General features: G+C 48.1%; 1 protein-coding gene across 3 annotated transcripts in view; it reads left to right on the top strand.

Moving 5' to 3' along the window:
* RILPL1 (Rab interacting lysosomal protein like 1) overlaps window positions 1–14905 on the top strand; it is a 42209-nt gene that overhangs the window by 16525 nt on the left and 10779 nt on the right. For 2 of the 3 annotated variants that reach the window (XM_061142059.1, XM_061142056.1), the window contains exons 4-5: window positions 479–700; window positions 12870–13042. In XM_061142059.1, coding sequence (XP_060998042.1) covers window positions 479–700; window positions 12870–13042 — 395 coding nt within the window. The remainder of the gene's footprint in view (window positions 1–478; window positions 701–12869; window positions 13043–14905) is intronic. The other variant, XM_061142058.1, reaches the window with a different exon arrangement.

Below are 14905 nucleotides of genomic sequence, written 5' to 3'. Positions count from 1 at the left end.
AGCCAAGTCTTCACTGGAACAGTAGGAGGGAACATGGCAATGCCCAGTGCCCTGACTATTGACACATACTGAGGAAGTTCCAGGGCCTGGTCAGCCTTTTTCTGACCCTGAAGCTTCCTCCAGCTCACCCCTTTCATGCCCCGGCATTGTCCCGACCCCTCCAAGAACCTATACTTTGTCTCTGCCTAAATTAGAAAAAGACACCCCTTTCTCAAAGCGTGTTACTTCCATCTGTTGGGAAATTGTCATCATATACTAACAAGATACTTGTCTTCCACCTGTCATAAAATTATCATAGTAAATATATAAATTACCCATCTCTGGCATCAACAGAGTTGTAAGAATGTGAACAAATTTCAAGCACATCAAAGCGTCTACAGTATGAATGGCACGCCTGTAGACAGTTTGCCCTTGTTTAGTGCACAACATGAGCTACTGTATGTGGCAGCCTCATCCAGTGGGCTTTCTCTCTCTACAGCTGCAGCAGCAGCAGACTCGGCTGATGAAGATCAACCATGACCTCCGGCATCGTGTCACAGTGGTAGAGGCCCAAGGGAAGGCCCTGATTGAACAGAAGGTAGAACTGGAGGCAGATCTGCAAACCAAGGAGCAGGAGATGGGCAGCCTGCGGGCGGAACTTGGGAAGCTGCGAGAGAGGCTGCAAGGCGAACCCAACCAAAATGGAGAGGAGGAGCCTGTGGTGAGTGGGAAGCCGGCTTCTGTAGGCTGGCTCAAGGTGGCCCAGGCTGCCTTGCTTTTGCCATGACATTTGAGGGAAGTGGGAGGCCCAGAGAGAGCCAGCTTCTGGCTAGGAGACACACAGCTGGGCAGAGGTAGTGCTGGGCCTCCCAGCATTCTAGCCCAGGGTATCCAGCTCGGTGGTGGTTACTGGGCATCTGCTGTTCATTCATTCATTCAAATAATTATTGACTATGTTGTAGGCATGGGGGATAAAAGGGATTCCTGTCCACATGGGGCTTACAACCAGTATGAGAGACAGACATTAGACAGATAATCACATAACATACCACGTGTGCATGCATGCTCTGTCACTTAAGTTGTGTCCGACTCTTTGCAACCCTATGGACTGTAGCCCACCAGGCTCTTCTGTCCGTGGGATTCTCCAGGCATGAATACTGGAGTGGGTTGTCATGCCCTCCTCTATGGGGATCTTTCTGACCTAGGGATTAAACCTGTGCTTCCTGCCTCTCCTGCAATTGCAGGCAGGTTCTTTACCCACTGAGCCACCTGAGAAGCCCTAATATACTACATGACCCAGCAGTTCTACTTCTAGGTATATGTCCAAGAAAACTGAAGATATGTGTCCACCTAAAGACTTGTACACAGGGATTTCCCTGGTGGTCCGGTGGTTGGGAGAATGCCTTCCAATGCAGGAGACACCGCAGGGTTCAATCCCTGGTCAGGGGACTAAGGTTCTACATGCCACAGGGCAACTAAACCTGTGTGCTGCAACTACTGAGCCTGCATGCTCTGGAGCCCGTGTGCCACAACTAAAGAAGCCCATGTGCTGCATCTAAGACCCAACACAGCCAAAGAAATAAATATATTTTTAGGAAGACCTGTACACTAATGTTCATAGCAGCACTAGTCTCAACAGCCAAAAGGTGGAAACCACCTACATGTCCGTCAGCTGGTGACTAGAGAAACAAAATATGGTCTATCCACATCATGGAATAGTATTCACCCATAAAAAGGAATGGAATACTGAAACATGCTACAATTTGGATGGACCTCAAAAACATGCTATGTGAAAGTAGCCAGACACAAAAGGCCACATATTGTATGAGTCATTTGTTTGAAATATCCAGAATAGGCAAATCCATAGAGAGAGAAAGAAGGTTGATAGTTGCAGAGACTGGGAGAAGGGAAAATGAGGTGTGATTTCTAACGGGTACAGGGTTTCTTTTGAGGGTGATGGAAATGTTTCTGGAATTAGACAATGGTGATAGTTGCACAGCCTTGAATGCACTAATATGTCCTCTGATTTTTATACTTCAAAAGAGTGGGTTTTATGGTGTGTGAATTATATCCTAAAAAGCAAGCCAGCGATTCATGTTAAAGGAGAGCCATAGTGCCAGAGTGCCCCAGCTGCATGGATTCTAGAGCCGGTCTGCTTTGGTTAACATCTAGCCTATTCCATACTACTGCCATGACTTTAGAAAGTTATCTAGCCTCTTCGCATCTCAGTTTTCTCATGTCTAAAATGGGAATACTAGGGAGTTCCCTGGAGGCCTTGTGGTTAGGATTTGGCACTTCCATTGCAGTGTCCTGAGTTCAATCCCTGGTCGGGAAACTGAGATCTTACAAGTTGCATGGTTTGGCAAAAAAACAAACAAAAAAAAAAAACGGGAATAATAATAAGAGTACTTACTCCCAGATTGCTATTATGAGAATTAAATGAGTTAGTTCATTTAGAGTGTTAGCTGCTATTATTACCATGATAGTCTGAGGGAGTTAGAAAGGCTTCCCCAAGGAGGTGATGGAAAGAATGAGAGTGAACTAGGTGAAGGGAGGTGGCATGTACAAGGGCCCTGTGGCAGGGGAAATTGCAGTGCAGTCAAGGAAGGATAAGAAAGCAAGGGTGAGGGACTTGCCTGGTGGTCAGTGGTTAGGACTCTGCCCTTCAAATGCAGGGGGCAAGCGTTCAGTCCCTGGTCGGGGAACTAAGAGCCCACATACCACGCGGCACAGCCAAGAGAAGAAAGAAGGCCAGGATGGCTGGTGTGCAAGCTGACAGGGAGGGAGAAGGTCTGAATGAGGTCAGAGAGGTTGGCAGGGCCCAGTGCTACAGAGTGGAGTTTGGCTTTCATCTGCAAGCCCTGTGCTGGGTGCTCTGGAGGTATGAGGAGCTTACAGCCCAGTGCAGGAGACAGTCTTGGACACCAGCAGCTACACTCAAGGTGGGAGGGGATTGTCTTAGCACTAAGAAGTTGTCTCAGTCTGGGTTCCCGCGAAGCAGAGCTTGAGAAGAGAAATGTGGGCAGGAGGTTAATTGGGGAGGTGATGGATCACAAAGACCAGAGAACTGAGACAGGGAAGGAGGAAAAGGGAATTTGAGGGTGTGTCATTGAGGTCACCATGGGGAAGCTCAGTCCCTCTGGGACCTCCTCCCAGAACAGTCTTTCTAGAGGAGAAAGTCTTAGAGCAATGATCTACAATTGCCTGTCCCCAATTACTAAGGGGAGGAGGGTTCCCAGGGGTGTTATCCCTCCCAATACTCCCAGGCAGAACTTGTGGAGCAGAAACTGGGGGAAAAATGGAAAGACAGGACACTTCCCTGGTGGTCCAATGGCTAAGATTCCAAGCTTCCAATCCAGGGGGCCTGAGTTTGATGCCTGCTCAGGGAACTAGATCCTGCATGCCGCAACTAAGATCCCACATGTGGCAATTAACACCCAGTGAAGCCAAATAAGTAAATGAAGTAAATATTTTTTTTTAAAAATGGAAAGACATCCAGTGGGTGCTCGAGGTGGGGCCCTGTCCACATGAATGGAACCGCACCACAGCTGCAGCGGAAATCCGAGTGGGCCCAGTATGTGACCCAGGGCACCAAAGGTATCTCCCACGTAGATGTGCCCCTGGGATATTCCAGGAGCATAGAGATGGGGCAGTTAATCCTGATGGGGGTGGCATGGAATTTCACAGACCAACTGTTGCTTCAGCTGAATGTTAGTGATAATAATGCTAAGATTTTGATAGGCAGATATAGAAGATGGATATACTGTTTCAGAAAAATGTAGTAAACTGTTAGAAAAAAGCTCAGAGCTTCCCATTTCTTCCAGCACATATTTTTTGACTTTCCGGTTTGCAGGCACTGTGCTGGTCTCTTGGGTTCCAGGTGAGGGAGGTAAGATAGAGGAGCTTTCCATCAGGCTGGCTCAAGTCCCAGCAGAGTCATTAAGTATCTTGTGAATTTGGGCCATATACTCCTAGGTTCTTTGAAGGACAAGAACCTCTGAGATATAGATAGGGAGGAAGAGAGAGAAGTCTTGAAAGGGAAACTGGAGTAGAATCTTCTTTTGGCTACAGGTGACAAAAGCTTAACTTAAAATGGTTCAAGGATTTTTTTTAAAAAAAGGAATTTGGGATTGTGTAACTAAAAGCTTTGAGTTAATGATGGCTTCAGGTATAGCTGGTTCCAGGTGCCCTAATGACGCTGGCAAGAATTTGTTTCAGTCCTTCTCTCTGTGTTGGTGTCATTCTCAAGCAGCCTCTTGCCATATAGTGGCCTCTAGTACACAACCAGCTTTGCAAACCCAGTGGAAAGAAATTTCTTCTTTCTCAAATTCTCAGCAAAAGTCTCAGGAACCTTCTCGTTACCTCATCTGAATCAATCTGAGGTCTAGATTATACATGTTGCCCATATCTGAGCACGTAACTATCCATGATGGTGCCTGTCTGAGCCACATGCATGGAGAATAGGAAAGAGGAGTTTCTCCAGAGGAAAACTGCCATGACTCAGCCCAGAGATGTGCAGGCCAGGCAGGACAACAGCTGTTGTCCATGTCAGAGAGTCAGGGTTGAGAATGCCACACACAAAACTCTGAGCAGAGAAGGATGTGGATTCTTACACAGGGTTTCAGCAGGGGAGTGACAGGATCAGCTCTGAGTTTATATGGAGGACAGTTGAACAAAGAGACGATGGCAGCCATGGCTGTCAGGAGCCCTTGGCAGTAATCCAGGCAAGAAAGGTGAGGACTGGACCAAGTCGATAGCCTTGGGACAGAGGGGAGGAGCCAGCAGGCGAAGCTTGGGGTGGTCACCCCCTCCCACCTCCCCTGGGTCCACCTTTCAGCCTCCTGAGCCCCACGAGAGCTCAGGTTCTGTCTCTGGCTGGTCCAAACCTGGGTCCTGAGGACATCACCCCTAGCCACAAGACTCTGAGCCCGGCTCCAGATCTCTTTCGGACAAGGACACTTCACACCTCCTTGGCCTGGCTGCTGGTAGGTTTCAGTTTCCTTTCTGGCTCCATGGAGGTGGGGCAGAAACAGAGGTGTAAAATCCAGGAGCAGTTATGCCTAACCCACTAAGCCTCTCTGTAGCGTCTGTTCCTGAACTCAGGGTGTCTTTTGAGGGCTTGACACCATCGCTTGGAGCTGAGTGGCGTTCAGGATGCTTGTCACTCAAACAGGGAAGCTACAGGTAGTGGTGGCTTCATCACCTGCTGCTATGTGACTTGGGGCCTGTCCATCTCTTTGGGTAATAGGTTCTTATCTGACAAATGAGGGACATGAACTTGACTTGATTCAGTAGATCTAAAAGTTAGCATGGCTGGCACTAAAAGGAACAAAATGGGGTCATTTGTAGACACATGGATGGACCTAGAATCTGTCATACAGAGTGAATTAAGTCAAAAAGAGAAAACAAATATCATATATTAACACATATATATGGAATCTAGAAAAATGGACAGATAAACCTATCTCCAAGGCAAAAATAGAGACACAGAGGTGGAGAACAGACATGTCGACACAGGGTGGAGGAAGGGGAGGGTGGGACATATTGGGCGGTTAGGACTGACATATATGCATTACCATGTGTCAGACAGATAGCTAGTGGGAAGCTGCTATATAGCACAGGGAGCTTAGCTCGGTGCTCTGTGATGGCCTAGAGGGGTGGGACGGGGATGCTGGCAGAGCGGTCCAGGAGGGAGGGGTTGTATGTATACATACAGATGATTCACTTCATTGTACAGCAGAAATCAACACAACATTGTAAAGCAATTATACTCCAATATAAAAAAAACTTAGCGTGGCTGGATAGAGGGTGGTGATCAGAGGAGGGCACAGTGAATTCTGAGTGGAGATGAGGGCCATGTAGGACTTCAAGGCCTTGAGGAGGGTCTGTGGCCCGGGTAGGATGTCCGGGGATGGAATGTGGGGCAAAAGGAATGGCATAAGCCAGACTAGAGACTGTGCAGGGTGAGGCTGGGGTGGTGGTTAGTCCTGGCACCAGATCAGTGAGGGAAGATGGGAGCTATGCAGGGATCCAGAGCCGGGGAGGAATCCATTCTTTTTTTTTTTTTTCACTTTTATCAGAGTATGTACCGTTCTGTGCTTAATCACTCAGCTGTGTCCAGCTCTTTGCGACCCCATGGACTGTAGCCCACCAGGCTCCTCTGTCCATGTGGATTCTCCAGGCAAGAATACTGGAGTACGTTGCCAGGCCCTCCTCCAGGGGATCTTCCCAACCCAGGGATCGAACCCAGGTCTCCTGCCGGTTCGGGTTGCAGGCGGGTTCTTTAGCGGCTGAGCCACCAGGCAAGCCCTTATTGGAGACAGTTGCTTTACAATATCGTGTTAGTTTCTCCGGTACAGCAGAGTGAACTAGCTGTATGTATACATGTATCCCCCGCCCTTTTTTTAATTTCCTTCCCACTTAGGTCATCACAGAGCATTGAGCTACACAGTATGTTCTTATTTATCTATTTTATACGTAGTATCAGTAGTGTATATATGTCAATCCCAATTTCCCAATTCATCCCAAACTCCACCCCATCCGCCTTGGTATCCACACGTTTGTTCTCTGTGTCTCCATTTCTGCTTTACAAATAAGATCATCTATACCATTTTTCTAGAGTCCATATATATGCACTAATATATGATATTTGTTTTTCTCTGTCTTACTTAACTTTGTATGACAGACTCTAGTTCCATCTACATCTCTACAGATGACCCTGTTTCATTCCTTTTTATGGCTGAGTAATATTCTTTTGTATATATGTATCACAGCTTCTTTATCCATTCCTGTGTTGATGTACACTTAGGTTGCTTCCGTGTCCTGGCTATTGTAAAGAGTGGCAGTGAACACCGGGGTGCGTGTATCTTTTTGAATTATGGTTTTCTCTGGGTATATGCCTAGAGGAGTCTGTTCTTAACATTGCCTCTTGATTCATATGATTGTTTCTGAGACGTTATCGCTGTCATTTCAGTGTGGTCTCCAGTAGGCAGGTCTCTTTGTATATTTTTATAACATTTATTGAGATGTGGTCCACATGGTATACAATCCAGCCATTTAAAGTGTACAGATAAATTTTTTAATTTTTTGGCTGTGCCATGTGGAATCTTACTTCCCCATCCAGAGATCAAACCTGCACCTGCTGCATTAGAAGCACAAAGTCTTCTCTTTTTTTTGTTAAATAATAATAATATTTATTTATTTGGCTGTACAGGGTCTTAGTTGCAGCATGTGGGATCTAGTTCCCTGACTAGGGATCAAACCCAGGTCCCTTGCATTGGGAGCTCATGGTCTTAGCCACTGGACCACCAGGGAAGTCCCAGAAGGGCAAAGTCTTATCCACAGGACTTCCCGGGAAGTCCCCAGGTCAGTGATTTTTAGTATTAAATATATTCACTCTATTGTGTGATCATCACCACTCTCTAGAACATTTCCATCAGCCCAGAAAGAAACCCCCTATGCATTAGCAGTCACTCCACATCTCCCTCCCCCCAGCCCCTGGCAACCACTCATTTACTTTCTGTTTCTGTGAATTTGCCTCTTCTGGACATTTCGTTGAAATGGACTCGTGCACCATGTGATCCTGACTGCCTTCTTACTCAGCATGTTTTCTATTTCATCCAGCTTCTCATAGTTTAACTGGTGGTTTGTCCTGCCTTTGACAACTGGACATATAAACCCTTAAGAAAATGAAGTTGGCTTCTTGTCTAAAGGACTTTATGGAAAACCAGTGAGAAAACTTAAAGTTAATAGTACCTCCTTGATGTCAGTGTCTCCGCCTTTTAAGCTCTTGATTTCTTAGTAAGTGGGGGGGTTTTTTGTTTGTTTTTAACTTTTTATATTGGAGTATAGCTGAGTAACGATGTTGTGATAGTGTCAGGTACGCAGTAAAGTGACTTAGCCACACCTATACATGTCTCCATTCTCCCCCAAACTCCCCTCCTATTCAGGCTGCCACATGACAGGAGGCAAAGTTCCCTGTGCTACACGGTAGGTCCTTGTTGGTTATCCATTTTAAATACAGCAGAGTGTATATGTTGATCCCAAACTCCCTAACTATCCCTCCCCCTCCCCCTTCCCCCATTGGTAACTGTAAGTTCGTTTTCTAAGCCTGTGAACCTGTTTCTGGTTGTTTGTTTGTTTTTAAGTATACAGGAAAAGCAGAGAGGGGCCTGATGACTGGCCTGTGAACCAGGGTTTTGGGCGCTGAATTTATCCATGGTAGCCTGGAGCTACCAGGGTGACCAGAGCACAGTCATTCCCCATTGCTGGGCCAGGGCTGCTCAGAAGTATGTTCCAGGGGCCTTGGGAGCGCAGGAAGTGATCTTGCTAGACCCAGGCAGTGGTGGGGTAGGGGGAGCACGCCCAGGAGGCCAGGCCTCAGGATGGAGGGCCCTGATGGAGGGTATTGCCTCCCTAAGGCCTCTGGACAGGCCCCGTTGCTTGTCGGCTGGTCTCCTGGGCCTCCCTGGGGAGTACCTGGGGCCTCTGGCATCTCCCTCAAGCTGTGCCCAGAGAGCCTCAGGGGACCACAGACAATCGGCGATAACCCGAGCCACCTCTGTGGTCCCTCACGAGGTAAGTCTAGAAGGCTCGCTGCTGATTGACCCGATTGCCATGTTGGGAAGAGCCTTGGCCATGTCTCTTGAGGACTGGGCTGCCCAGGGCACTGCAGCAGTGCCTGGTGGCCTCCGGAAAAGCTGAAGCCCCAATCTCATCCTCTTCTGCACTTCCAGGCGGCAGTCCCAGAAGTCAGGACTTTTTTTTGCACACCTGTCTCGGCATCTCTCAAGCTTTAAGGGGATCAGGTTGCTCCTCTGATAAAAGAGCTATCTTTTCGCCAGAGATAAAGAACTCAGGTTCTGAGCAAGCCCTTTGGTGTCTTGGGTGAGGACAACCCATGGAGGTGAGCAGGGAACTACCATACCTTGAAAGCCTGTATTCATAGGAATGCCCTGATGTAGGGGTGGGAAGAGCCCTTAGAAATATTAATGGGTTTTTTAGGGCTTGATGGGGAAGCACGGGCCTGGAAAGGAGTAGGCAGCTTGCCCAGAGCCCTCTGGGAAAGTGAGGGGTTGGGAGCCCTCCTGAAGGGCTTTATGTCTTCCCCAGGCATGTGGTCATCTGTCAGCTGGCACTTCCCAGAGACAGAACGAGGGAGGGGACTTGCCCAGTGAATGTAAGAGCCTGGGTTGTTTGAGGAAGGGAGGGGCTGGAAGGGAGTGTGTGAGCCTGAGATTTCGGTCTACAGCCTTTAACACCTATGGGATCTAGGCAGGGAAGGAAAAGGGGGAGGTGAGTGTGCAGCCGTGGAAATAGCACATGAAAGGACCTAGCTGCTACACAGCACCAGCCCGGTGTTGCCATGTAGACTCCATGTGACCTAGTTTTCCATCTTTTTTTTCCCCAAAAGGAAGCCCTAAACCCAAACTTTAATGTGAAATCTCCTGATCTAAAACAATTGGCAACTACTTCAAAGGGGTTTTAGAACACAGAATCAAATAAAAGGGGGGTGGGGTGGAAGTGGGGCCACTGGGGTGGGCCCAGAGTTCTTGGTGAACTCCTACACATCCCTCAAGACCCTGTGCACAGAGACCACATCTGCAGTAACATCTTCTGTGGTCCTTCTCAGAACTGATGTCCTTGCACCTTTCATTATATTATCTTATAAATTTCTGTTTGTGTATATCTTTCCTCCACCTCCACCTCCACCTGTCTGATTCGTCTCATTAGCTCAGTGACCAGCAGGCACAAAGTTGTTGCTCAGTCATATTAAGTGAATATTAGACCTGGGTTTGATCCCTGGGTTGGGAAGATCCCCTGGAGAAGGGAATGGCAACGCACTCCTGTCTTCTTGCCTGGAAAATCCATGGACAGAGGAGCCTGGCAGGCTACAGTCCATGGGGTTGCAAAGAGTTGGACACAACTGAGCGATTAACACACACACACACCCCTCCGAGGATGCTCTGTGGTTAACCTGGGCAGAGGAAGAGAACTGGCATTAGTGAGTGCCTGCTGTGTATTAAGCATTTGTTCTACATCCTTTTGGGTAGAGGATACTGTCTGAATGTATTGTCATCAGGTGGTCCAAGGAGCGGCCCCAAAGGCTCTGCAGAGGAAGTTAAACACTGAAGATGGACTTCCCTGGTGGCTCAGTGGTTAAGACTCCATGCTTCCAATGCCAGGGGTACAGGTTCGATCCCTAGTTGGGGAGCTAAGATCCCACATGCCAGTGGTGCAGCCAAAAACAAACCCATTGAAGACGTGCCCTGAGAACACAGTCCTTTGAAGGCGTGGCATCAGTAAGCCCCGTAGAGTGCCTTCTTGGGATGTTCATTCCTCCATTTCCTCCCTGAGCTCTTGGGTAGGAGGAGGCCCCACCAGCTGGCTTGGGTGGGCGGCGTGTGTCAGCTTTCAGTTTCCTGCTGCCTCCAGACACCTCCCCTGCTGCCCCCTGCTCCGTGCTGACTCCGGCCCAGACCCGCTTCCCACCCCACACCTGCTGGGTGGCTCTGCTGACACCTGATCTCCTCTGGTGGGTGGTGTCTCCTTTCAACTGTCCTCTCCCAGAACAGCACGTCCCCGGCTCTCTGGACGTGAGACATCTCAGCTCTGCCTCCTGTGGTCCTTCAGCCACCTGGCCCATCTAAGCTAGAGTCCCTTTCTCCTTGTGTTTCTGTGGGGTTTTGGTAGGGGAGGAGCCAGTTCTGTATTTCAATCCCTCTTTCCCTCGGTCCAAAGCTTTCTCTCTGTTGTCCTAAACTTTTGTCCACTCCTTCTGGATGATCATGGGACATTGGCAATACAAGGCTGTCAGGAACAGTACACTGCCTGTAGAGTGTGGGCCACCTGCTGATATGGCCAGCTTGGACCTGGAAAGCTTGCAAAAACTTCCTTGCTATCAAAAAAGAAAAAAATGTTGGCAAGGATGTGGAGAATGTCAAACCCCTCCTACACTGCTTACAGGAATGTAAAAGGGGGCAGCCACTGTGGAAAACAGTTTGGCAGTTACTCCAGAAGTTAAACATAGAGTCACCATATGACCCAGCAATTCCACTCCTAGATGTATACCCCGAGGAACTGAAGTGTTCAAACAAATCTTCGCATGCAGATGTTTATGGCAGCATTGTTCACAACAGCCGAAAGGTAGAAACAAAACTCAGATGTCCATCAGCAGATAAAAGGATAAACAAAATGTGGTCTATTCACTCAGCGGAATATTACTTAGCGATGAAAAGGAATGAAGTGCTGACACAGGCTACAATGTAGATGAACCTTGAAAACATGAGTGAAAGAAACCAGTCACCAAAAGCCATTTCCATTTCTAGAAAATGTCCAAAAAAGGCAGACCCATAGAGAAACAGAAAGCAGATGGTGGTTGCCAGGGGCTGGGGGAAGGGGGACTGCTGATGGGTGTGGAGTTTCTTCTGGAAAATGTTTTGAAACTAGTTAGAAGTGATTGCACTGCACCATGAATGTGCTACACGCGTGCATACTCAGTCATGTCCGACTCTTTGTGACCCCATGGACTGTAGCCCGCCAAGCTCCTCTCTCCATGGAATTCTCCAGGCAAGAATACTGGAATGGGTTGCTGTTTCCTTCTCCAGGGGACCTTCCCGACCTAGGGATTGAATCTGTGTTTCCTGAGTCTCCTGCATTGGCAGGCAGATTCTTTACCACTGTGCCATCTAACACCATGGAATTGTGCATTTTATTTTTAATAGGGTTTTGATTTTTTTATATTGAATTTTATTTTCTTTTTAATTTTTGGCCATGCCAAGTAGTATGTAGGATCTCAGTTCTCCAACCAGGGATTGAACCTGGGCCCCCTGCACTGAGAGTGCAGAAGCTTAACCACTGGACCGCCAGGGACATCCCTGAATTGTGCATTTTAAAATGGAAATTTTATGTTAAGTGGATTTTATCACAATTAAAAAAAAACAAACGACAAACTCCTTGCTGTGGAAGAGAGCAGGGGTATGGGTTTTGGGTCTGGAAACTTAGCAGACTAGGATCCATCTGTGTGACCCACATGAAGAGAAGTAAATGCCCTGCGTCAGCTGTGACGTGAACCTCCCACCTCCACCCCTACCAGGGCTTCCACCGAACTCCAGTGAAAAGCTCCCCACCACCACTGGGGAGGAGTGGGCTTAACCAGAAGGCCGGTAACAAATAGGAAACTGTGTACGACCTCTTATCAAAGGAAAAAGGAATAGAGAATGGGATATTGGATCTGATTCCAACGACTTTGGCCAAGTTAGCAATAGCCGCCGTTAGAAAGGGCTTCCCAGGTGGTGCAGTGGACACGAGAGGAGACACAATGCAGGAGACATAAGACACTCGGGTTTGATTCCCGGGACGGGAAGACCCCCTGGAGGAGGAAATGGCAACCCACTCCAGTATTCTTGCCTGGGTAATTCCATGGACGGAAGAGCCTGGCAGGCTAGAGTCCATGGGGTCGCAAAGAGTCAGACAGGACTGAGTATGCAGGCGGTGCCAGTTGGTTAGAAAATGAAGCAAGAACATGGGAAAGGGAAACCAGGCAGACTTAAGAGGATGGTGGCATTGAGGGAGCACTGAGTTTCTTCTCTGACACCTTTTAATGTTATTTGTAATTAAAACCCTGAGTCAATTGGGGAGGCAGTGGGATCGTGGGTCTGGGTATTGAGAAGGCAAACAGCGCGCAGGTGGCCACTGGCTGTGCTCTCCCGAAGGACGAATGCTGACTGCACAGAACGTGAGCAGAGGCCGCCCGCAAGTTCTTAAAATAGCGCCCTTGGCAAGCTGCTCAGGGCCCGGGAAGGGTGGGAAATTCAGACTCCGGCAGGATGCGGAGTGGGTGCTAGTGGCTGTGGCCAGGAATTCATTAGCAGCATCTCTGCCCCCTCCAGGCGGAGCTGGGCGGAGAAGAGTGTGTCTCCGAGGCGGAGAAGGTGGCCATGGATCTCAAGGACCCTAACCGCCCCCGGTTCACACTGCAGGAGCTGCGGGACGTGCTACATGAAAGGAACGAGCTCAAGTCCAAGGTGTTTTTGTTGCAAGAAGAGCTGGCATACTACAAGAGGTGAGTGTTCCACTGAGCTCCCAGGCTGGCTCCATTCTGAGGTAGTTTGGAGTTTAGGGACCAATTCACACCTGGAAGAGGAGGACTGCATCTGTGTTCGTTGTAGGGATCGTCACTTGCCTGAGGCACTAACATACCAACTCAGAATTCCTTTCTGAAACTCTGAGGCTCAGATTCCTCTTATAATTCAGAACTTTTCCAGCAGTTAGAAAGGAATATTATAAATACTGTATTACCTTATGACCTTATACTATATGTGAGTTCTGGGGCAGCTTCCCCCAAGTCAAACACAAGAATGTTTTTGCAGCAAAAGATGTGAACATTCACACGGAATCAATGGGATCAGTCAAGATGATAAACAGCCTCACGAGGTTTCATTTCAGAGTTTGCCACCAAATGAACGACCAAAAAAGTGAATTTTGGTTTTTAGAGCTGTTTGGATTTGGGAATTACAGATAAGAGATGGTGGGGGACAAAATGGAAAAAAAAAACAGAGATGATGGAGCTACCCAGCCTAATATTTTTGATCATTTAGTTCATCCGTAGTCAATGAAGTCCTTGCACATACAGTAGCCACTAGCCATGTGTGACTATTTAAACACATTAAACTTAAGTAAAATGTAAAATTCAGTTCCTCAGTTGCACTCACCACATTTCAAGTGTTCCATCAGCACTTGTGGCTGACAGCCACCATATTGAACAGTGAAGAAAAACATTCTCATTCTCCTGGGAAGTTCTATGCACAGCACTTCCCCGACTTAAACAACTATCTCATACCATGCCACCTCATACTTGTTCAGCTTTGTACATGTGCTTAGTTGCTTAGTCGTGTCCAACTCTGTGTGACCCTGTGGACTGTAGCCTGCCAGGCTCCTCTATCCATGGGATTCTGCAGGCAAGAATACTGCAGTGGGTTGCCATTCCCTTCTCCAGGGGATCTTCCTGACCCAGGGATCGAACCCATGTCTCATGTTTCCTGCAATGGCAGGTAGGTTCTTTACCACTAGCGCCACCTGGGAATCCCCAGCTTTGTACACATTGCCTTTCTATTGGTTCCTCAAAACACACCTTGCTCGATTCAGGTAACCTCGGGACCTTTGCACATGCTGCTCCTGTAGCTGGAAAAACATTCCCCGTGACTCTTCCCATAGTTGGCTCCTGGTCACTCAGGGTTTGGGTCAGATGTCACGTCCTGAGAGAGGCCTTCCTTCACCATCACCACCCCTTCCAAGGAGTGCTCTGTCCTAGTCACTGTCTGTCATTTTACTCAGTTTTGCTTTCTTTTCGGCTGCACCGGGTCTTCATTGATTTGTGCAGGCTTTCTCTAGTTGCAACAAGCAGGGGCTACTCCTCGTTGTGGTGCTCAGGCTTCTCATTGTGGAGCACAGGCTTCAGTACTTTTGGCTCTCAGGCCCTCATGTGGGCTTAGTTGCTCCACAGCATGTGGAATCTTCCCTGACCAGGGGTCAACCCAAGTCCTCCTGCACTGGCAGGTGGATTCTTATTCACTGCACCACCAGGAAAGTCCCACACCCCCCTCAGTTTTACTTTCTTCATGGCTTTTTTCACTATCTCACATTCTCCTGTTCAGGAACATCCTGGTTTTATTGTCTGTTTCCACACCAGACTGCACCATCATGGCACCAGAAACCTTACTTGTCTTGTTCATGACTAAGTTCCCAGCACTCAGGATGCAGCTTACCCAGAGTAGGTGCACAAGTGCCTGTTGCATAGAAAACTAGAAGGAAGGACCCATGTGGTCCCTGCCCTTGTAGGGAAGATAAGACATCAGAGAAAATACAATGCCATACATGCTTATTGGAAACCTACTGCGAGTCTGCCACATAAGAAAATTTTATGACA

Source organism: Dama dama, chromosome 5 (genome assembly GCF_033118175.1).
Source record: "Dama dama isolate Ldn47 chromosome 5, ASM3311817v1, whole genome shotgun sequence".
Classification (NCBI taxonomy): Eukaryota; Metazoa; Chordata; class Mammalia; order Artiodactyla; family Cervidae; genus Dama; species Dama dama.
This window is presented reverse-complemented; position numbering and strand designations above follow the sequence as displayed.